The sequence below is a fragment of the Pygoscelis adeliae genome, unplaced genomic scaffold, assembly GCF_000699105.1.
Source record: "Pygoscelis adeliae isolate BGI_AS28 unplaced genomic scaffold, ASM69910v1 Scaffold554, whole genome shotgun sequence".
Classification (NCBI taxonomy): domain Eukaryota; kingdom Metazoa; phylum Chordata; class Aves; order Sphenisciformes; family Spheniscidae; genus Pygoscelis; species Pygoscelis adeliae.
In genome coordinates, this window is record NW_008824667.1 from 574302 (window position 1) to 599377 (window position 25076).

A 25076-nucleotide genomic window follows, 5' to 3' on the forward strand; every position below is an offset into this window, starting at 1 on the left:
GCTTGTGCAAGGGGTGCCAGGAGAGTCACAGGCCCCCTGCTCTCCCTTCGGTCTCCATTGCCCGTGCTCAGCGCTGTGCTGGACCCAGATGCTCTTAAGACCCAGTTTCAAGTTAATTTGTGCTTGTAAGCCACCTTACGAGTCGATTTTAATAATGTTTTTCCAAATATACTAAAACCACGACTACCCCTGACAATATCGCCCCTTGCATGCCGATGCTCAGCAGCTCCCTTGAGCTATGCCACCCCCCATGGGGACTGTCCTCGTGCCCAGGTGACCGGGGAGATGCTGCCGTGTTGTGCAGGGATTGGAGGATCTCTCAAGCCAGGAGAGGCACAAACTGACCCATAAGGAACTCCACCTGCACACGGTGGGGAGAGACCAGCAATGCAACGGCACAAACATTGCCCAGTTTCCTTTTTCCCCACGTGCTTTTAAAGTTTGCTACGTGTCCTACTCTTGACGGGAAAGCGGGTCAGCAAAGGGCACAGCATTTCACATCCACCCAAGCAGATGTTGCTTTTGCAGCCGCCACGGCAGAGGATGCTTCCCTACCGCTGGTGGGATTTCTGCCGAAGTTCAGGGTACGCTTTTCCCCCTCCCCTACGATGAATTTCTGCGTTACACGCTGGCAGAGCATCAGGACATCCAGCAGTGATTCAGACGCGGTTTAGAAGTGCATCACATACCACAGCAATCTGTCATTCCCGCGTAACAGGGCAACATTACACACGCTGGGGAGCATCTGACCAGGGGCTCTTTCTGGACTGACAAGCAGTTGGAGTGATTCAGCAGCAGGAAACACCCAGACAAAAGGCTCTCCCCACTGCAAGACTCCGGTGCTTCCGGAGCCAACGCTTTCCCAAACCCTATATACAGGATTTTAGGGTGCACTTCAGCACACCGTCTCTAACCAACACAACATCCCTGTCTTCTTTCGTGCCCTCTGCGGAGGAAAAGCTTGCTTTCATCCGGACCAGAGCACGGCTCCGCAGTGGATCTGAGCCTTACCAGTAGTACCAGGTATCACCGTGCGGGGAAGGGGTGGGAGGATGCTCTTCTGGCAGCTACGAGCCATCAGATGAACTCAGCTGCCAGGAACTGCACCATGAGTTGCGAAATCCTCATTTTACTAAAAAATAAAGACACTTACCAAAGGACACATGTTCTTGACTCCGCGTTTGTCAACCCCTGCTGAGTGATTCAAAGGAAGCGTTAAGACTGTGACTAAGAAAACAGTCAAAACTAAGAAAGTCAAACCAAGAAAGCAGTCAAAAGAACGAAGAGACTGCCCGCTCTGCAAAGGAGAAAGGTCAGCTCCAGCGGGTAGGACTCCACCTTCCCAGGGAACGCTCCTGCACACGTCCGCACATGGACCGTGGCACCACAGCCCCAAAACACTCACACTGGGCAAGGACCTGGCACAGGGATTTGGGATGCTCTCAGCACAGGAGCAGTGCTACACACCTGTCCTGGTTTTGGCAGGGATAGAGTTAATTTCCTTCCTAGTAGCTGGTACAGTGCCGTGTTTTGGATTTAGGATGAGAACAATGTTGACAACACACCGATGCTTTAGTTGTTGCTAGGTAGTGCTTACACTAGTCAAGGACTTTTCAGCTCCCCATGCTCTACCGACTGAGAAGGCTGGAGGTGCACAAGAAGCTGGGAGGGGGCACAGCCAGGACAGCTGACCCAAACTGGCCAAAGGGACATTCCATACCATGTGACATCATGCTCGGTACATAAACTGGGGGAAGCTGGCCGGGGGGGCCGCTGCTTGGGGACTGGCTGGGCATTGGTCAGCAGGTGGTGAGCAATTGCACTGTGCATCACTTGCTTTGTGTATTCTATTATTATTACTATTTCAATTATTAAACTGTTCTTATCTCAACCCATGAGTTTTCTCACTTTTACTCTTTATCTCAACCCACGAGTTTTTCTCACATTTACTCTTCCAATTCTCTCCCCCATCCCACCGGGGGAGCGGGGGGAGAGTGAGCAAGTGGCTGTGTGGTGCTCAGTTGCCAGCTGAGGTTAAACCACAACAGCACCCCACGGGATGCTTAAAAGGGAGTACCAACTTGATTAGGGAGGGGATGCTACTGCTGATACAGTTAAAAGTAGTTACTGCTGAAATCCTGTTGTCTAGTCTTACATCCAGACAGTAAAAACTGATACATTTATAAAAAATACCAGGTATTTGCAAAAACCTAAGACACCTGGTGCATTGCTGTTAGCTGCCATCCTCTCCAGGCAGCTGCCGCAAGTAGGGCTTATTTCTTCAGTCTCTTGCTTCACGCGATTGCACAGAATTTGCCGAACTGCTTCCCAGAGCAAAAGGGGAAAGCACTTTCTTCCCTACATCAGTCCAGAACGTAGTTTTGAGTCCAGGAATGAGTATACCACCAATTCTACACAAAAAATAGTCTCACTGTAAACCAATGAGAAAAGCTCAATCCATCTCCTCCAACACAAGGTTAAAAAAATAATTAGATCATTAGATTTACTACACAGGATAACAGAAGGCTTTGGGGAGACCTTCTTGCAGCCTACCAGTACTTAAAGGGGGCTTACAAAAAAGATGGCAGCAAACTTTTTAGCAGGGCCTGTTGCGCCAGGACAAGGTGGAATGGCTTTAAACTAAAGGGGGGTAGATTTAGACTAGATGTAAGGAAGAAATTTTTTATGCTGAGGGTGGTGAAGCACTGGCACAGGTTGCCCAGAGAGGTGGTGGATGCCCCATCCCTGGAGACATTCAACATCAGGTTGGACGGGGCTCTGAGCAACCTGATCTAGTTGAAGATGTCCCTGCCCACGGCTGGGACTGTTGGACTAGATGACCTTTAGAGGTCCCTTCCAACCCAAACTATTCTATGATATACAGTATAGTGTTTGCCCAAGATCTTTTAAATGCAATAGATTATAGCTAAAAACTGAGTGATTCAGTGCCGATTCTAAAAACAAGAAATGGAATTTAGAAGCACTTAAATGAAGAACCTTAAGTGCATTTATCCTTCATGGGACAGCAAATGACTGGCTGTTCCCAAAAGAAATGGGATGTAGTGAGAGTATGCAAGCGCTTGCCCTGGGATTATCTGTTTTTTTTGTTGGGCTGACAGGACCAGTAACAATAGCTTCCACTGAATAAAAATTTGGGGGTTAAACAGGCTTACCACTTAAATCCCAACCTCTGATGGCTTTGGTGGCACTTCTGTTTACAGCCGAGTGCCATACAGCCATGTTTTAAATGCTCTAACAAAAGGAAGGCTGCAGAGGCAGGCTCCTGATCATTCATCCTCCGGTGCAAGCCCTTCGAAGTCACTGTATGAAAACCTCCAGCTCAGTAGTACTTAACAGAACCAAACCAGGGTTAAGTGCAAGATGGTGCTCAGAAAGAAATCAACATTATGTTACTATATAAACCCACAGGTTCCTCAACCTGTGGGACACTGTGTGCCATCCTGGTCCTTCCTTTCACCCCCCCTCTGAAAGAACAGATCAAGTAATTGAAAGCTTCCATACAAAGACCTGACTAGATCTGAAAACCACATTAAGACGAGACAACGGAGGCCACTGATGAGAAATGGCACAGAAATGTGTGGAGAGCAGCTAGCTGTCCCATTCCCATACAGGAACAGCGGAAAATCATCAAATAAAGGTCAAGAGGCTGCAGGTCCACAGGGTCCTGTAACCACTCTTAGTCCATGAAAAAAAGTGTGGAAATTGCTATGCAGGAAAAAAAGTAGAGGAATTTGTGTTCAAAAGCCGAGAGAACAGTGGCAGATGTAGCCTAGCATCTCGCTGCTCTTGCACTGTTTTCTAGTCCTCCGTGCTTGGTCACCATTGGAGCTATGATACAAGGCTGAGGGAAGTTCTAGTCCGACAAAAGTTCTTTCAAGTCTTGCACAGAATTTTCCTGTAAGTGTATGAAGTTCATGAATCCGAGTAGGCAAAATGGTACTATAGCGGTAGGAAAGCATCATTTGAGAGTTATATGGCATAAGCAGATGAAGACATACTCTTTAAAAGAAGGACAATCATCAGTGAAGTAAGAAAAATCAAAGTAGTCTAAAGGTTATTTCATTGCCATCTCTAAGTGTATGGTGATCTACTTCCACTGAAGCCCTCTCCTTATTTAAAGCTTTACATATTGCAGGTGATAATCTGCTAACAGTTCACCCCCCTCAAAGCTCAACAGCCTTACCAAGTCTTGCTCCATGCGTACAGTGCTGCCAAGTGATGTTTCTTGCTCCTGGTGCTGTACAATTTGCACCCCGGACTTCTCTACACACTGGGTTTACATACCTGAAGGTATTACATTTAGAGAACAACTACCCAGCAACACAAAATGAGGGTTAATTTTACTTCTGGGCTTTAAACATGATGCCAGAATACACAATACAAGCATTGTAGTCTCTTTTCAACCCATAACTTACACTTGGCAAAAGTAAGTAGGAAAAGAAAAAACAAACTTCTTTTTATTTTATTTGTCACTTTTTGAAAGCATTTTACACAGGTTTTGATCTTCAGAATACCTTGGAATCAGTAGAAAAAACTGAACAGTTTGTCTTTACAATAGAAACCTTTCGGGAGTCAAAATTGAGACTAAAAAAATACATGCAAAACATACTCCTTTCAAAACACAACTTGAAACAAAGCACCAAACTACACAAATATGCAGAATGAAACAGCATTTAACATCACGGAAGTAGTCTTCATAAAAGGTGTAAAAGTCACCTATTCACTAGGCACTGTTCACTTGTTTAAACAGAAGAGACAATAAAAATATTGTCCACAAACTTGCAATTTCAACTCAAACGCTGTAGCTAGAAATTCCTCTACACGTCACACTTTAATAGCGACCTGAAAGAAAAAACAAAATACATACGCTATTAGACTCCCAAGGATTGACAGATTTTTAAGATTTCTTTCTAAATTCACTGCCATGCCTCAAATCTGCATCAAATTCAAGAGCCTTATGATTTGTCTATGACAAAGTCCAGCAGCCAGTACCGTTCTGCCAGGAAGTTCCTTTGTGTAGAAAACCCCCCATTCCCGTCATATGCCCAGGGCTGATGTTTCAGCGCACAATGAGAATTCACATTGCAACTGTTCCCTGGTATCAGTAAAAGGAGTTACACTTGTTTTCATTTGGACACAAAGGGTAAACATGAGAACACAACCTATTCATTCACTCTGTATCCATTACAAAGGGAGTATGCTAGGAATGCTATTGTGTTTTATTAAATTTCTGCCATCAAAATGCAGCTTTATCTTCCATGCAAATAAGCAATCGAGAAAAAAAGCACTATTCTGGACCTCAGATGAAGTTAACCTCCTCTTGAACAAGTTACGCTGGGAAATTAAGTTTCAGTGTTAGAATGTGCGAGGCTTGGGAATTCGGCCTTGCTGTCCTAGAGGTAACCAAATTGTCAGCATACTACAAACTCCTGTTTTAACAGAGTTTTGGAGAAAGAAATGGTACCTCAGACTCTTTAAACAAGTGGTATTGCCTAGTTTACTTTTTTTGCAAACTAAATATTTACACTGTCCTCAAGGTTGCCAGTTGCTCAATGAAACATTAAAGGGAACTGTCATTCAAAAAAAATAACCACACTGAAGTTGAATAGTCTTTATGGACGCAAAACCTCAAAAGAAGAAGTTCAGGCAAAGTGAAAATCTGTTTTTGATATGCAAGCTCCAAGCCTACTTACGAGGTGAATAGGATCGAGATCTGGATCGAGATCTGTAGCCCCCTCGGCTGTAATATGGGGATGGTGACCTCCTCCTGTGAAAGAGGGCAACAGAAACAATCCCTTCGTTAAAGCCTGGAGCAAGCGAGTGGCAGCTGCTTGATATGGATACCTCTAACCCGATCCTGGTATCAAGAGTGTACTTGGGAAAGCTAATAAGCACATAAAGAGCTGATCAATATTTCTACTGGGTAACAAAGCAAAGATGTGAGTTTTCTTAATATTCTTTTTATTACCGGGTCAGAGTAATACTACTTTGGGCTAATAAAAGAAGTATAAGCTCTCTTGCATTCACAATTTGACTACATGCGATCTTAGTGTTTCAAGCCAAGAACATCCCAAAGCAGCAGTGTAAGCCAAATCACACCTTAACTTTTAATCTACAATATTTGTTTCAAGATGAAGAGTTGATTTGAGTAGCAGTCACTGCTACAACCAACCCCACCCCCAAACCCCTCCAATCCAGGCACTCTCAAGTTTTGCGTTTCCTTGCCTAGTTCCACTAATCTCCTAATGAAAAAAAACCATCCCCAAACATTCAGGACATTAACTTCTTGGCATAAATCACAGGTTTTTTTTTTAGTGCAAAGCTGCACTAACCCATCCCTATACCAACCTCACCCCTTTACATAGCAAGGAGAGAACCTTTGAAATGAATTGCACTGCTCACCGAAGAGCTGCAAAGTACTCAGCATCCACCCAGTTTCTGCTAATGTGTTTAAAGACATCCTAGACTTGATCCATAGAATACTAAAAAAAATACCATGTATAAGAATATTTCCACTGTTGACCAGACACTGAAAGCTTTCCCAGCATACCTGTAAAACTGATCCCTGTCTTGAACAGCTCTCCATCCTCCTCCTCCTCCACCACCACCTCCTCTGTGAACACAAAAGCAGAACAACTTTTGAAAATTTTAAAAATAAACAAGAAGTTCATTGTACAAGCAAAAAGCATCATCAAGCTTAAGAAAATGATGTGAAGACAAGAAAAGATTGGTTCCTACACTGGATAATGCTGAATTACTTCATTACATTCACTTCTATGGATTCCTGGAATGAGTTGGCTAAACTTGGTGTCAAGGAACAGTTAAAGAGGACTCATGTTCCAGCTGACCAATATTGTATTTTACTATGTCATACTCTCCAACGAGCAGCAATGTAAGATCAATACATAGCCATCACTTCTAAGACCAATTATATTCTCAGATGCTTACCCCCTTGAGGCAAGCCATTTATTTTTTTAAAGTAGCAAGATCAATTCACTGTCCTGAAGAAAAAGTTGATTCCAAGGTGGAGGCAGCGAAAAAACCCACACCCTTACATTTTAACACTTCACAATCACGTTTAAACAAGGGCACTTAAGAACTGTGGTATAACTTCTCCTTATATAGAAGCTGCCTAGAACTGGAACAATGCATTCTAGTATTTAACGATATGAAGTGGTTGGGCTGGTACCTCCACAGATTTAGATACAGCAAAGCATTACCAGGAGGAGACTAAATCAAGTATGGAACAGTCACTGCCACAGATGTCTCACAGCAGCTCAAAAAGGCCGTAAATCATATGAAGGACAAAGAACCCCCAAAACACAACACCACACTTTCAATCAGCAGGTCTCCTTTTTTAGTTTTTTTTTTAACATCATCTCCATTTGGTAGCTAGCCAGTGTACAAGTTGCTTTCTGTTTGTTGTTTTGTTTTTTGGTTTTTTTTTTTAAGGTTATTGTTCAGTTTACATATACTTTTCCCAACAAGATTAGGCATCCCACGGCAATGAGGAGAAATTAAAGTTTTAACATGACAATTCTCATCTGAAATTGTATTTCCCTTAAGGCTTCACTGCACAGAGGGCAAGGAAGGGAAAAATTCGAAGTAATTGTTACCAATTGATTTTCTAGGGTGGAGTACTAGTATGCAGTGCTCTACTGCATCTTTAACAATTCTAACTTTCCTTTCCTAAAGGAAAAACTCATGACATACACAACGCTATTCTCTCTCCCTCAAACGACCAATAGCTGGAGAACAAGCAAGCAGGTATCAAACCCAGGCAGATCATGATATTTTTAAAGCAGCCACACACAAACCATTTGTGGCTTACTTTCACCCTTTCAATATCTGCTATGAAGGTTCTGCAGCTTTAAAACACTGGGGTGTGGTTTTTTGTTGGCTTTTTTTTTTTTAAAGGTAGGAAATGGAAATCACCCTTGCTGGAATTGTCAATATTCTGAGTATTTCCACCCCAAAGCCCTAGTTCAAAACAGACACAGGATGGGAGAGCATGTAGGAGGGTCAGAACATCGACCAGCACAGGGCTGCCTCAAAAAGCTGGACTGAAGCATAGCCATGAATTCTGGTATGCTACACTCAGACTAGTGCACCATGTAGTCCATCTTCTCACATCACTTCTCTCTAGTCTGCTCTTCCTCATCTAATGCATGTACTCTTCTTTACATTCAGTCACTACCACAGTCTGCAACTATTCTCACCAGCATGCCCCAGAACTAACATAATTACAACTTCTGGTAACATTTTATGAACATCTGAGCCACTGTTCACTATCAGGAATGAAAGAGGTAACACTTAAGCACTAAAAACTTAGGATCATGCCATAATCTAAACAAGGAATAAATTACATTTCAAGAACACACAAGCAACAGATTTTAAGGACAACCAGTACACCCTGACTGACCCTTTATGAAAGAATAAGGAAACCTGTATTATGAAGTGCAAGAAGAAAGACCAGTGGTGTAAAGCTCTTACCAAATACTGCATAGCCCCATATCTTTTGCTGGTCCTTAGGTACCTTTGCCATTTTGATAGGTTTACATCAGAACCCCATACAAAAAAAAAAAAGGAAAGTGGGAGAAGCAAGCTAGAAGCACCTCTTAACAGCCTGCTTAGCAGGCTATGTTGCAAGTCTTTTCTGTTCCCCAACACTTTGGCGAGCTGCTTCAGTTAATTTATCCACTAGATTTCAGTTAATTACTTTTAGTACATTAAGTGAGATGAGGATATGCTAACTATCCCAAGCAAGTTTTTGTACCTTGTGCTCTGAAACAAACTGGAAGTTTGGTCAAAGAGCCATCTACCACATATGAAAGCCTACATACAAGTGCTGGCAAAGTGAAACCCAACACATCTTGGTTCTTGTATGCCCAGTATCAAGTTCAGATTTTATCTGCTACAGTTCTCCAAAATGTTCAAACCACTGATGTTTCAAGAAAATGGATTGTTAGACACAAAGTACCACCCTAATGACTGCTTCCCAGAAATGCGAGTACAACACTTCTGTCTCATGTGTTCACTGTGATGATGTAGAGCACCTTGATCCCCTCCCTGTCCACAGCAGCATTTAAGCACTGTAGAAGCAAGGCACCTGATTTAAGTGACAACAGCAAGGCAGGGAGGGGAGAAACAGACTGGAAACAATGCCAACAGCCCGAGAGGAGAAAAACTGCCTGAAAGTAGTAGGAAGGGAAGGAGGAGATAGCTGCCCTCAGTCACTGACAATGACCATACAGCTATCAATAAAAGTACAAAGATGATATTTTCTTCCACACCTAGAAAGCAACAGAGGAGTACGCTGAAAGCTAAGATCACAAAATTTATTACTTCTTTTGTCTTTGAGCTATAATGCGATAATGTGATTTGAATTCATGTATTTCAATGACTACATGGTTGCCATCAGGGAACAATCATAAATCCACCCATTGCTGATGCATTTAAGCTTTGCAAACAACTTAGGAAGTACTACTACAGAATTCTGCAACTACAGGAATGATTGGTAATTGCAGACAGAAAAAAATAAACTCTTATCTTTGCGTCCAACTTAATAGTGTCCCAGAAATTATGGAAGATTTCAAAGGGGACAAGTCTTATTGGCAGTCTTAATGGAAAATGCAGAAGACAAACTTGCTCTATCACCAAAATCAATTACATACCAACCATGTTTTCAACAGATTTTCTATCAACTTTACTAGCCCTCTGACAATGTATATTACCACCTGAATATTCACCTCTTTCAGCTAACTACTATGCTGCCGAACACCGAAGTTTAGACTGAAAACAGATAGAAACAGGAGGTGTGAGTCCTTCGAGTAAAACACACACATCTAACCCAACGGAGTATGTTGAAATAGCTTTTTAATGCAAATGTCCAATAAAGAACTGGTAATGTTCAAATCCCTGATTCCTTTTTTTTGGCAACATTTGAAGTGCCATAATTATTAGTAGGGGATACTGGTGACCACAGAGACTTCCCACTTTTTATCTACCACGTTACGCTAAAAATGTAACTCAGCACTATAATATCAACTCAAATGTTAGATCTGCACCTGCATGCCCACCATTTCAATGCTAACAGATGAACAAACAAAAGTGTCTTTTAAAATCAGAGTACAGAGAACATACTTTGTCTTTCAAAACTTAATGCAGATTTAAAAAACATTATGGACTAACTCATGCCACAGGTTAAACATCACAAAGTATTTCTCGATCTGACCAATCTGATTTGTGGTAAAGATTTATAGTAAGATTCCAGAATGACAGGAAGTGCAAAAATATTTTGGCATACATATGTAGGATGAACTGCTTAACTTATATAGGTAGAAAAGTAGATGAGAAAGCACAGTTTAAAAAGCAGTCGAATATTACAAACATTGCCTCACCTGTATGATCTGCTGTAATAGTCACGATCATCATACCCTCTATCATACCCTCTGTCATAGTAATCTCGTCGTCGTGAGCTGCCACTACAAGTAGTGAAAGAGAATTACATTTAATAAAATATAAAACATTGTTTGCAGTGCTTTTCAGTAGGCATACAGTCAGTCAAGTATACACCATTTTAACTGGGTTATACCATTACCTCGCATCCTCACAATTGAAATGATTGTGAGCACTCCTACTTTCCCATCAGTGCAGATGGGAACAGAACTACTTAAATAATTGCTTTTTAAAACACTTGAACTTTAAGACAGCTACTTTCCTCCTTGGTCTGAAATCTCTTAACCTTTTGGTATCACAGGCACGTGAGAAATTCCATTCTGTGACAACTCTTCATTCACTTTTAACTCTCAGAAAGCTCCTTTTGGAAAAACTTTCCCATTAAAAAAATAACCTGCAGTCTCAACACAACATCAACTACATAACTACCAGTACCATAAGCTGAAAGTCTTGGGAAAACAACTGGGAAATGACTTGGGAAAACAATTTACATTCTTGGCAAGTCAAAAGCATACTCTGTGGATAGGGCAAACTGCACCACACAGCTGCTCAACTAGTATTTGTTAATTCACTCTTGAAAACTTGAGCTTGCAAAAGACATTAATATTTGAAGGTACATACGACAACTTAAAATAATTTAGAAATTGTCAAAAAAATCTTACTGTAGACTTATTTAAATGTTTAGATAGCTAATGTCTGGGCTGTATAACTAAGGAACACAGGTTTCTGCTCACTGTAATCCAGGCTGACCCTAGATCAGTCACTGACAAGTGCTATATAAATTAACCCCTCCTATCTAAAAAGCTGAAAAGCTATGCATTACTACTGATGGCTGTCCACATGTAGTCTTTTTTTTTTTAATTCTGAAGAGTCTCCTTTATCAGTTGAGTCAGTTTTCACCACATCAGCATTAGCACAGGTCTTGTTAAGGAGACTTTTTTAAAAAATGTAATTAGGCATCAACAGTGATTTTTGTATTTTAGTTTCTAGTACTGAAACATCCACATACTGTACAGCACACAATTCAGAAGCAAGGGAACAGCTTTCAGAACAGTGCATTAATGCAAAAGCCTGATAAGCTAGGAAAACCACACAGAATCAGGTCTCTCAGAGGGGATACAGAAAACAAAACATGACAATTAATCCTGTCCCACACTGGTTTGGAAAAACCCCCACACAGGTAACTTACTAAGTGGGTCTTCCCATATAGATTCCAGGGGTAGGTGTGTGAGGTCTTTTTGTTATGGAGAAGTCTACCCGGATCCTTCTTCCATCCAGCTCCATTCCATTGGCACGTTCCTTTGCCTGAGCAGGGTGATAAAATACAATTAGCTGTAAGTATGAACTTTATTACCAACACAAGTTTCTAACCACTGCGTCAAGTATTAAGTCCTAAAATGGCTGTTAGGATGCACGCCCAAGTTTCACTTATGCCTTATACAGAACACCAACCCTAAACTCTAAGACATTCTAGGCCAGTTGGATATAAGCTTCAGTAACCACTTAAAATGTGACTTATATTGCATAAAAAGCCTAAAAGGAACATAATTTAACAATTGTTTCAGTACCTGTTTCTAACATGATTAAGAGGAACCTTTGAACATGCTTATGTAGGGGGATGTAACTACTCCAACACACATGAAGCAAAGCATTTAACAATGCTCTTCTGTTAAGTTTTTTTTCCTCCAATACATCCTCAAAACCCACCATAACCTTGAATACAGTAATATCTGAGTCCTAAGTAAATCTGAAGTAAAAAAACCAAAACCCTTGTTTTTTTCTGCCAAGTAGCAGGACCTACATCCAAAGCTCCAACCTAACATGGAAGTCTTTATGCCTAATTTGGAAAAGAAGACACTAGAGACTTTAAGTAGTGTAATTTATGCAGAATATAAGCCTAATTACAGCACATAAGCATACTGCTCTCCAAGGGCTGGCCTGAGCGTGGAATTCTATACCTGGCGAGTATAGAATTCCCTGTTCATTCTGTAGCACTTGCAAGCACAAATCCTGTAATTTGTTATATGGTATTGACAATGCTTCAATTTACTGAATCCCTTAGGGCTTCCCGTGGACATTTGCAGGGACCAGGAAGCCACTGTACCTTTGCCCGGCCTTTTATTTTCAGAAGATTCCCCTCCCCACTCCCCCCCTTCAGACCGAAGCACTAGATGTCAGCAGAATGCATGTTAGCGCTCCTACAGAGAACTCTGAAATGGCCGTCTGGTCCACTCTGAACATGCCTGTTATTAAATATAAGATCACATGTGGAGTTAGGAAGGAACTCTCATCTCATAATTAAAACAGAGAGCCTGTGTTTCTATTTTCTTTTCTTGTTGGCATAGTTTGCACTATGGCTAGCCCAAAGTTTGCTTTTGTGAATTACACAACAGCTCACCCTGCACAGGGACCAGTATTCATACCTCTCCACTCTCTCCTCTGGTACACAGTAGATACCTTTAGAGCTAAGACTCTGACATTTATTATGAGGTGCCAAGTATTTTTTAGCCCCTGAGAAGGCAGGGAAGAAAAGATACTGTGGACTAGCTTGCATTATGATTGTTTCATACAGACAAAAGGAATTAACATTAAAGGCTCCTATACCATTTTAAAGGTCAAACAGCGAGTTTCCCCGGGGCTATATCTTGTCACAGAGTATATATCCCAGCAACTGAGAATACAGCAAACGTGCCATACATTCTGTACCCCAACCTACTTCCTTAGCATCCTCAACATTTTCGAAGTACACAAATGCAAATCCTCTTGAACGCCGAGACTGCTGATCATACACAATGGAAACATCAGCAATTGGACCATACTTGGAGAAAACTTCTCTCAGATCTCTTTCTGTGGTGTACAGACTCAATCCAAACACACCAAGACAACAATTTGGGTCAGGATTTGCCTAAAGGAAGGGATAGGTAGATAGGTGTTAGAATAAAATTGCTTGTATTTGCAGTACAAGGTATTTCACTAATTGAGTGTCAGAGCTTCAAGCCAAAACAACAACAAAAGAGACACTGCTGAGATTCAGGTTGGGTTAACTTGCTAATAGACACTATTACAATCAAACCTACGGATACAGAAGCCTCCTTTCACAAAAATACTTTGCATTCCTCAGGGTACTGTACAAACTACAGTTACAGCACATAATAGGTACTATATTTAAAAAGTTTTCCCTCCAAAGGCTAGCTGATGACTGTTGAATGTGGAGAGATATACACACACACACAGAGGCCTGGATCACATCTTCATTTGTGTCAGTTATCACTTCCCCCCCCACTTTAGCACAAACCACACCATGCTCAGCCACCTAAGCCTGTAAAGCAGCTAAAAGCAAGCTGGTTTGCCTGCTCATTTAATGAAGACACCATCAAAACAGCTTTTAATAAAATGTTTTAGTTTTCCAGGCTTTCGATCAAAAGCACAAATGTTTCTCCCTCCCAATTCTACCCCCATCCTTCACAGCATACATTCACTCATTTATTACAGCAGGTATAGTGACAACAATCTGCACTGGTAGCACTTCTAAAGGCATTTGTTAATAAACAGACAGACAAACAAGACCCCCCCACCCCACATTCCTAAGCAAACTTATGGAGATCCATGGCTTATCAAAAGCCAAATGACAATTAACCTCAACAATATCTTTTACACAGACCTGAGCGTGAAGCAGAATGTTTTTCTGGAAAATCCCAATTAATTAATTGAGTGATTTCAGGATGTATTCGGGACTAGAGTATGAGTCATCTACTTTTATAACAGACATACCCTGTTTCCAATATGACGCCTGCGAGTAGACATGGGTGAATGGCTGTGACTGTGTCGTCGCCGATAATCCCGACTGTAAGACCTACTTCTGGATCTTCTATGAGAGCGGGAACGAGAGCGTGATCTTGTGTAGTGTCTACGGGAACTCCTCCTTGATCTAGATCTGAGGAAAAAAAACCAAAAAGGTACAGTGTTGGCTTTGTTTGGTTTTTTTAACCCTTCAAAAATACGTCAGATATTCACAAACAAAAAGCCCAAATAAGCATTTCCTAAAAACCTGCAGTACCACATGATTCAGCTATAACCAATTTAGTCACTACTCTCAAGGACTGCATGCTAAATCTTTACAATTAGATTACTGTAGATGCTCTCAGAACATTTTTACTGCAGAACAGGAACCTCAACTTCCATTTTAGTTAGCTTTTAATTCCCCAATAGCTTTTAACTTTCTCTAACAAGGCTATCTTGGTTTGACACAGTATATGCTTAGAATATTCTCAGCATTTACAGTAGCATTTAAGTAAAAATAGCTGGGATGCCTTTCTTTTAAAGACTTAACAGAATAAGGGAACAGGAAAAAATATGACTTAACATATAGCATGCACGATTGCAGAGGTGCACACTTCTGCTTATTCTAGCACTCAGAATAGCACTGCTTTCAGTGACACTGAAAAGCAAATACACTTTTTACACAGTGCATAATTACAAGCACAGAAGTCTGGCAAATGCCCCTGAAACAGATCTTAACACAATTGAAGAAATTAAGCGGTACTAAGCTTATTTACCTTCTGGTATTTCAACAGTTATTTAACATTAGATGTTCAAGAATGTTTACATGTTCACACTTCAAGTGTATTTAGGCAATGGTACAACTGCTCACTAATTTCAGCTCAGGCCTCCTCAGAACAGTTCCAGAAATGTTTTCTGACAGCACTAGGTCTGTGGAGATGAGGTTCTGAAACACTCCAATTCCTTCTACTAAACCCTCAGCCCTCCCAACACAGACAATCTTAGTTGAAAAGCTGGGCAGGCACTTAAACTGGAATATTATGCCTCAGCTGGGCCTGCTGATGGCAGTCACTGAATAATCTGCATTCCACACAACTACAAAGAAAATTGCTGCAAGGCTAAGAAGTGCAATAACCAGTTTAATATTCAAAGGCTCTTAGTCATACCCTGTTAATCTTCAGACTCTTGTTTGTGTCTTAAATATCCTTCCTCTAGTTTGTGGAAGCCAAGGTAGCAAGTACTGACCAAGACCATAAGCTACCATCATTGCACAACTGGGTTTCACAGTAACACCACCACTACACTAGCATGAACGAAGCTCTTCACCTGAACCCATTTTTACTCCTGAGCATTTAACAGCTTCTTCCACAGTCAGGATTTCTCACTAGGTAAGTGTCACCAGACAGCCAAACTGCACGATATACACTCTGTACGTTACAGGCCTCCTTAAAAAAATGCCTTCAACCTTGTCAGAAGTGAGCCAGCTAAGTTCTGTCTTCCTCAACTTGAAACATGTATACATGTCCAGGAGAAATTAACTCAGCACGTCCCGTTACAATACCTCTAAATATTTTTGGCAACCAAAAGTAAAAAAAAAAAGAGAACTTCCCTGAGGCAGGGAAGACAGTAAAGACAGACAGAAATAATAGTAATAAAAAAAGAAGTTTAACACACGCATACAGCCACATTCCAACCGCTGACACAGAAAAAAAATTTAAGGCAAACACAGAACTGATGTTCCAGGTAACAGAATGCACCCATTACACTGAACAAGAGCTGGACACTTCTAAACCAGGAAATCCATTATGCAAGAGAACAAGGCTTATTTTAAATAGGCACTGCTTATACTGCTGCCTTAACATGTCATACTGCCATTATGCTCCTTTGCTGCAAAGCCACCACAGCTGAAAATCCTATTCCTTCATTAAGAATTGTTTAGACTTCACAGAGTCAGCCAAAGATAACAAGCTTGCTGTGCTGCTGATGACAACTTCAGAAAAAGCAGATTTTTAAATCAAGTACATCCACACCCCAAATGATAAATACGCCAGGACACAGATTTGTTCCCAAATCAAAGTTTAATTTATAAAGCTGGTAACTCAAAAATACATTTGCAACAGAAACTACTAAGAAATAGGAAAGTTCTCACAAGGTTATTTCTCTGCTGAGAGCCAGAGTTAGATGACCGGCTCCATGATCACATCCAACTATGTGACGGCACTGAAAAGAGATATATGTATGTTGTTTCTAAATATGTGCCTTGACACAATTCTGCCCAAATCTGCTAATGATCACACTCTCACCCTGCCATATTTCCAGTATTTCCAGCCATAGGCATTTTCAAGACAGCTGTTAAATGCTCAGGAAGCTGTGGTAGTCATAAGCTTCTACTTTTGTTCATCAAAAAGTAGGGTCAGTTGCCAGCATATTCTTTAAAGAGTGATTTGCCAGGTTTCTCATAAATTCTAGGTCTTGTATTTGCTTCTTCCAGCATTTTATACTATTTATGATTGCATTCTTACACAGTGTTATGGTTATTCTGCAAGTGAGAAACACGGTGCTTTAAAGCATATGAAATTCCTAGGGGTTATGGATTAAGGTACCGAAAGACATGCTGGGCTGGGCCCTGACTTGCTTGTTATTTTAAAATTAAAAGGTTCCCCAAGGGTGGTGGCACAGTCTCCATCCTCTGAGGTTTTCAAAACCCAACTGGATAAAGCCCTGAGAACATGGTCTAAGCCCAGAGCTGACTGCCTTGAGCAGGGTTTCGGACTGGACCTTTCCTGAGCTGTCCTGTGAATCTCTCACTACTAGCAATTCCAGAGGTCACCCCAATTTCATACTCTATAAAGCAGTATTACTCTACCAAGTCCTTATTCATTTAATTTGACATCTTCGTTCTTGCACTACAGGGATTGCCAAGTGCATGATTTGACACTTGTGACTGTGCCTGAAGTACACAGAAAAAAGCCCATTCCTCTGCCATCAAAATTTCCCAAGTATTTCCCTTCTCACAAAAGCCTTTCAAACTGATCACTTTGATCTTGCAAGGATACCTAAACACAGTATTTGATAGTGTTTTCCTTCATGGGTGACTGCTAATAAGCACAATGTCTTCCAGACTTGTCATCCTTCCTCCAGCCTGACCCCCAGGCTTTGGCAAGCCTAATTCATTGCTCATACACATAAAAAGTATATTGTGAACAGCTCAACTGGAAACCCCACTGCTGAAACCCACGTTTTTTAACCTGAACGCTTACAAATGAGTAAAGGAACTATCAACACATTCATTTCTGTAGTCAGCACTCAATTATCCAGACTCTTAAGAAAATAACGTCATTCACCCATTTACAGGTTTTGTTGCCTCTCCATTCTTTATTAAGTATGTACCTCTTACATGACACACCTAGCAAAGCCAATGTAAACTGGCTAGCAGTAACATTTATAGTCTTATTTCTGGACTGTCAGCATATTTTATGTCTCAGTTATGTCTGTTAACAGTTTCAAGAGGAATTCTGTCATTGCACACAGCTTATTTAGCACATGAGTATAAAGATAGGTAATACAGCACGAAAGGCATTTTCACAGTGTACATTTGCATTGCCACGTAACAAATACAATAAGCAAGCTACTTTCTCCACGATTTTTTTTTTTTTTGAGAGAAAGCCATCTAATCTTTAAAGCTTTCCAGCCTGCTAATTTTCAAGTTAAATTAATATACATTTAAAAGGTCAGACAGACATCTGTTGAAATTCACATTTATCTCTATTGCTTCTTTTTCATGGAATATACCGTTAACTACTCCAGAAACATCATTGCTTCCAATGAGAAAATGTGATACATTAATGTGACCTAAAATGGAAAATCTGCTGACGCATGTATTTCTTTTAATGCACAGAAAAACTAACATCTCAAGTTCCTAATGCTTCTTGCTCAGAAATTAGCCATTATTCCAAGACCTAAAAGGCAGGCCACCTCCAAACTGTATCAGCTGAGATACAAGCCTACATAGCCGACCACCTCTTAGAAAAAGCTGCAAAAATATCCTACTTGATAGTTTATCTTTTCAAATCCTGAAGCCACACATGCCCCTTTGTATTCAATGTCCACAGATCACCAGGTATCTCTGGAAACAGAACTGGGCTACATTGGACTTCAGTTCACCTCTGACAATCAATTGACTTGCGAAGAGGAGGAAGAGGTAAAAGAAATAAACTCACCTGGATTCAGACCTGGATCTAGATTTTGACCTGGAACGCCTGGAATCCTCCTTAGATCGAGATCTTGCAGGGGTGTGTCTCCCCGACTTGCCAGACCCATGAGCACTTCCGCTTCTGGAAGCAGAACGGGATTCCTGCACGCAGATATTGAAAGCCTAATTTGTACACAATTTCTCGTTTACCTAAGGTCTGTAAACAAGCTCCAGTGAAATAAATGGTAAAAATTCATATCTATGTGTCCGGGCAGTTGGCATTAGAACTGCCTAGATTTTTAAGTAGGTTTTTTTTTTTTTTTTCCCTGGTAGACACTTCTTTACCCTGCATATACTTTTGCTATTAAACAGATAATGCATGCATGTTTAGCAAAATATACAGGGACACATAAACAGACTAGTAATTACTTAGCGTAGTGCTTTCAGATTCCAGATTACTTCTTATCTTAACTTCATTTTTATTCCTTTTCTTCATTCTTCCGTTTCAAATTCTGACTTCTTTCATCTTCCCCACTTCACACAAATTGCTCAATATTCTACAAGTGGGACTTCTGGTCTGATAATTAGCATGCATTCACTTTCTTTTTTTTCAAATTTCAGCTTCACTTATTCCTGAGCTTCAAATAATTCTCATTTATAAAACTTGTCAAATGGCGACTTCCGCATTTTCCTTCTTCAACATTAACCTTAATAGAAAAAGAACAGGATGAAGAATATTTAAAAACTCCAGGATAAAATCTAGTGCCAAAACTGAAACTAGAAAAAAAATGTTTTGTGGACTTTTACTATATATGCAGTTCAAGAATTGAATCTACCAAATGCCCTACTATTTTATAAACAGATTCAGTCAATTCAGTTTAACTTGGTACTAAGCAACTGAATTTGCTGTTTATGCCTATATTTAATAGCAAATGCACAGTGGATCAACTGAATATCTACTAATGAATTCTAGCATTAGGAAACTCAGAATACTTTGCACTGTCAGCCACATACTTAGACAAAATCAACAAGTGACTTAAGTAAGGTCCCTACTGCGGTCAGAGACGACTAACTGATGTGCTTTTTGAATGCAGAAAGCACAACACGGTTGGTCCTTCAATGACTTACAATTATATTACTTTTTGGGACATTCTTGCAGTTTAGAAGGCCTAGTTTGAAGGTTTTGAGCACATCCTACTCTGCCTGCACAAGTGTGATTACATATGCAGGCTTCATGCTTCCAAGTAAATCATAATTTTCCACCAACCGAAAATGCAATTCTGTGCAAAACACTCAAATGCTGTTCTGGAATAATATCCCACCTACTCTATTACCTACTTGTAATCCTCTTTGGTAGTGACATAACCTAATTAGCATTTTCAACTTTTTTTTTTAATCAGTATTATGCTTAACTTCAGTCACATGGCTTACACACTTGGTTTGAACGCCCTAGGAGGTTATTATTTTTTTTAAGATATTAGAGAAAATTTAAAAGTCAGCAGCAGAATTCTATTTTTTCCTAAAAACAAACAATTCTAAATTTTGTGTCAATTCTGATCAAGAATGCTCACTAATGACACTGGAGTACCAGATTTTTCTCAAAAATCACTTGTTTCATCTTTGTAACATCTCTTAAACCTGAGCACTCAACTTAATGGGCATTCTGTACTAAGCATTCAGAAATTCATTTGCTAAACCAAAATTTAATTGTGCTTAAACCACTTCCATACAACTTAAAACAAAGTTTAGCTGTTTACAACTGCCTACCATACAATACTACAGGGATGGGACACAGCTTGCAGGATAAAGCAGATTTTCAATTAATACGAAGAGCAACAAAAATAAAGCAAAGTTGATCAAGGCCATATTCTTCTCTGGCAAAACGTTTAAGGTGTTCTAAACTATAGCCACCTCATATACTAACCCTGCAAAGGGCAGTGCAAATATTGAGAACTAGTTTAAGTTACAAATAACAAATTTAACCTAAACCTATGACCACCTTCAAAAGAAAACAATCCATGGAGATGAGTTCTGAGTTACTGCATTAACTTAGCCATAAGAAGTCTTCAACTCTTTTCAGAAGAGTTAGACAAAGCCAGATTGAAGAAGGGATAAACACCAAAACTAAGGCTGTTCTTCATTTGAGGAAAAATACTTCCATTCACAAAACATAAGTCTTGAGAGATTGAGGCTGGATAGGAGCCGTGTCCAAATACAGGCGGTCTAATACTGAGAAGGACCCATGAAATGCACAATGGGAGGGAAGCAACAGGGAGGCTCTTGCCCATAAACATACCCCATACCCTTTTTAGAGCTTTTAGAACTCAGTAAGCTTTGAAGAAGTCAGCAGAGAAATAGTATTAGCATAAGCAAATGACTGAAGTCTTCATCTATTTGATACATTTTTTTGGACGATCTTTGCTATATTATGTTAAGATTGATGTGGAAATTGGATGCCTAGGATCTGAGAAGAAACTTAGGAAGAAAAAACCTTAAGACAACTGTATATCTAAATCAGAAAATTAAACCGCTGGCTTATTTTCATCTAGCTCCTTTGGACTTTACAACATTTTCCAGTTTCTAAAGATCCACATTTTGTTTCCAGATCATCCTTCTTTGAAACCTTTATCTTCAATCTACCACATTTTACAGGATTATGCCACTTCTTTATTACTTCCAGCCTCAAAGGAATTCATTGCACCTCATCTGCTCCAGATATTACTAAGACTGGTAATAACTCCTAAAATTTCGAAGTTGTTACCCTCCCCACCCCAACCCCCAGGAAATCCTCCCAACCCAAAATTTCAAACACCAGGAACCTGCAGCACTCCGAACTTAGTTTACAACACCCCATTATACTGACACTCATTGAGGGTTCACACAAGCCACTCCCACAGCTCACTTAAATTAGAAAGTTGCTACTATGTGGTTTTGTTGTTATTAATACATATTCTTTTTCTACTTTTTGCTCTTTCACTTTGTGAATTTTAAGTTTTTTAAAAATGCCAAAGTAGGCTCCTGTCATGACATGTGGAAGAAGAGAGAAGAAGAAACAACCTTCTTTATCCTACCTATATTCAAACACTGCTGGTAAGCAGATCAAGGCCGGTGTTCACTATTAAATAACCATTTTTTTTTCTAACCTTGAATTTGTGAAGCGTAGATTTTAAAAACCACCAGATCCCTTGATCTTTACCAACAGTTCTTCCCCTTCATCAGGCAGTACTGGAATTCAGGTGGAAGCCCTGAAGTCCAGGCTTGTGGTTTCCAAATTATTCTTTCCACACTTTAGCACGTTAAAAATAATTTGTAATACTGTAGGGATGAAAAGATGCGTTACAGCCACCTACTCTCTAAGCAAGGAATGTCACAACAGCAGGATTATTTTGGGGGCAGTAGATAGAAAAGGTTTCCATGGACAGAAGCAGCTGTAAGATATGTAAGCGAGGACCATGTTTTCTTTGCATTTCTGAGATCCAGTTTTTCCTCACGGGAATGAAAGTTACAGATTTCAGTTACTTAATAATGTAAGATACAGTCAAAATTATTTGTTATTTTTAAAATCCAAAATCCCTGTAAACTTATATATTTCCATTTGTTTTCCTAAAGAAAGATGCAGCCTCACATTACACATTGTCAACCTGCAGTCAGATTTATTCAAGATATAATTGTGCTAACTTCACATTCCTTCAACCTCTCTACTACTGAATTTAGCAATTGATCAAATTCAGAAAAATAACAGCTTTTGCCTCTCTTCCCCCTGAAGCACACAATCACCAGATCAGATCACTGCTGGGGGGGCAGGCCCTGGGAATCCACTCAGAGGGAAAGCAGAATAACCCCTTTCTACAACAGTTTCCAAACTCCACCAAATAAAAGACAAGAATGTGTTTTGAAAAATCAAGCTAACAGACCATGAGCACGGAAGTCCAGCTTCCTCCCACCACCTCTGCCCCCTCGCGCTGACTCTGTGGGCTCATTCAGTGCACCAAGCCAGCAGGAAACTAATCCATCAGCAAAAAGCAAGCAATTTTCTCACAGCTTAGGGTACTGAATCGGCCCACCAAAAAGTCAGATCAAGTGCCAGCTGATGAAGGAGGAACACAGAATAACCTATCCTCTTGGTGGCATCAAGCTATCAGATTGTTTCTAACCTTCTCAAACTGCTTCCTTAGACCTTCTTCCACAACTTAGTAATAAAATCAGCATTTTTGAAAATATGCGTTAAGGACCTTGTAAGTAGATCTATAAATTGAGCATTTACACCATTCAAGTTATTCTGATAAAAAAACAAACAAACAAAAAACCTGACTACCGTATTAAACAGTTTCTGATCAGACACATACCAAGTAGTCACTATCAGTATTAACTAATTCACTGGATAAGACTCACTATTTTTTCCTTTAACTAGTCTTCTTTCCAACCCTTCCATGCCTGAATCACATGCACTTCAGAGAGCACAATTTCAATGAATGAAACCAAAATAAAAGTGACTTGGAAAAACATGGCAATTATTACAGCATACTGACAGTATTTGAGGTATTGGTAGCATTTAATAATTTATAGTGTCTTCAGTTAAAAAAAGTTTCCAGAGTTTAATCCCACTATGGAGTATAAGCTGAAAAAGATAATTTGACTGGGGATTTTTTTTTCTTCTTCTTTTCTTTTTCAACTGTGACATAAGCCACTTTAAGTTTGTGTTGCTGCTGAAATAGGAAGTCCCATTACTTGCAAAAGCACCTGGTATTTCTTCTTCATCCCCAATACTGACATTAGGACTTGTGGCTACACAATCAAGTCAAGCCTGCAAACCAATGCAGCTGGAAACAGAATCAGAAAAAAAAAATTCAGCTGATTTAATTCCGAGATCTGACTGACTATACAAACATTCATACAAGGGAGAAAGCAGGAACACATTTTCAGAAGCACAATTCTTGCTGGCAGCATGGACTTGGAACAGCTTAACAGACAGTTGTGAAGTCACATTCTAGATTATTTATCCAAACACCGTTTCTACTCTGCAGAGACTTTAGCACTTCCAGCTTGAAAAAGTAGAAAGCCATTGACTTGGTAAAATATAAGCCTTAAGTAAGCAAAAAATATCATAAATAACACTGGCAATAGCATTAGAAAGCCACTCCCTGATCTAGTCTGAAACAGCAGGCTTGTAGCTCTATAGTTTTATTTTTAGTTTTACAAACATGTACATTGCATACAATTTACCTATTTACAATTCACAAAAGTTCAGACATACCTCATTTTAAGCCTTGGTGAAGACTGCCTGCACATGAATTTTTTTTTTATAAAAGTACAGAAAAGATAAAATAGAAAAGCAGCTGGGACAGCAGTTGCTGTCCTATCATATCCTGCACAATTATGGTTCAAAAAGACTTTGGTATAAAGGTTTTAACATTTCCACTCATTCTGATTGAAAATATGCAGGTTACCCTTGCAGACTTTAGTAAAGTTAGGCTACCATCTTAAATTGGTTTTCAGTCTGACTTGCAGAATAGCCATTAAATCAACTTAAAAAACCTAACACATAGAAATGCACCTTGAGCAAGTCAGAAGTAATACTTCCTCACTAAAAATATACCAGTTGTAAGACTGACATGAAGACATCAATGAAAAGATAATACTGGGGGTGGTATGAGTCTATTCTTTAATCCCTATCTCTCAGCATTCATTGCCATCTAGTATTTTTAGCTTCCTGGAAACCAAATTTTTCTAACCTAACCTACTTTGAAGTAGAAACACTCACACTATTAAAGCTTATTGAGGTGAATGTGAATAAGAAAAGACTATATTCAAAGAAAGACACTGCAAGACACTGCAATTTTGTGCTCAGAATTATGACATTCTCTTGAATTGTTTTTGCCACCTCCAGTGAAGGTTTAAAATTTAAACTACTTATCACCTCCACAACTCCCTCTGATGCTGTAGTAAGTTCAAAAAGTTAGACTGATGCTGGGAAAAAACCCAAAACACAGTATTGACCCCTACGCTGCACTTGCCTGTTGCAGTAAAAATTAAAGACCTCAACGGACAACAAGACTGATTCCCTAAGGAAAAACCAACTATAGGTAATCTGTATTGCAGATGTACATCACGAATGTGAAGCTTAGCAAGTCATCTACTGCGATATTAGTAGAATTCCAACCAGACAGTAACATCTTCCAGTAACTACGCAGTTTAAGAGAACATCTACTGCAGGTTTCACAAAGCAAGGACACTGCCCTAGCACTGAGCGCGTTCAGTTTGAGGTTTAACCCTTCGACTATTGCAATCACGTTTAAATTAAATTAGAGACCAAGCCACCTGGATGCAAGGCTGCAACTACACCAAGAAGCAGAGTCAATATTTTACAAGCAAGCGCGAGGAGCAGTAAATCGGAGCTCAATTTAGGAAGTAATTCACCAAAAGTGAATTGCAATGCAGCTCTGGAGAAAGTATAACGAAGGCTCAGACTATTACCGGCTCGGGATTTTCCTTCCCTATCCAGACGTTACCTAACAGGGCTAGGGGATGGAGGACGAGGCCCCACGGCACCAGCCGAGACCGCCGCAGCCCGGCTGCGAGCTCGGAGGGGGCTGCAGGGCCGTGCACCCCCAGCGCTGCTGCGGGA

The 25076-nt window shown here is 40.2% G+C and overlaps 2 protein-coding genes across 3 annotated transcripts in view; one reads left to right on the forward strand and one right to left on the reverse strand.

The window, feature by feature from the left end:
• Positions 1 to 4467: 4467 nt before the first annotated feature.
• On the reverse strand, positions 4468 to 19928 carry TRA2B (transformer 2 beta homolog (Drosophila)). 2 transcript variants are annotated; one of them, XM_009322881.1, is made up of 9 exons: positions 18881 to 19925; positions 18480 to 18613; positions 14251 to 14413; positions 13196 to 13384; positions 11669 to 11784; positions 10422 to 10505; positions 6572 to 6634; positions 5715 to 5788; positions 4468 to 4863 (listed from the first exon to the last, which is right to left on the reverse strand). In XM_009322881.1, exons 3-9 carry the CDS (start codon positions 14281 to 14283, stop codon positions 4853 to 4855), a joined length of 570 nt encoding a protein of 189 aa, XP_009321156.1. In that variant the 5' UTR covers positions 14284 to 14413; positions 18480 to 18613; positions 18881 to 19925; the 3' UTR covers positions 4468 to 4852. The 2 variants fall into 2 exon arrangements, with proteins under 2 accessions (XP_009321156.1, XP_009321157.1); XM_009322882.1 differs by lacking the exon at positions 4468 to 4863 and having other exon boundaries at positions 5707 to 5788; positions 18881 to 19928.
• LOC103915965 (chromosome unknown open reading frame, human C21orf2) overlaps positions 16441 to 25076 on the forward strand; it is a 24704-nt gene continuing 16068 nt past the window's right edge. Inside the window, exons 1-2 of the mRNA XM_009322906.1 lie at positions 16441 to 16495; positions 18372 to 18460. Coding sequence (XP_009321181.1) covers positions 16441 to 16495; positions 18372 to 18460 — 144 coding nt within the window. The remainder of the gene's footprint in view (positions 16496 to 18371; positions 18461 to 25076) is intronic.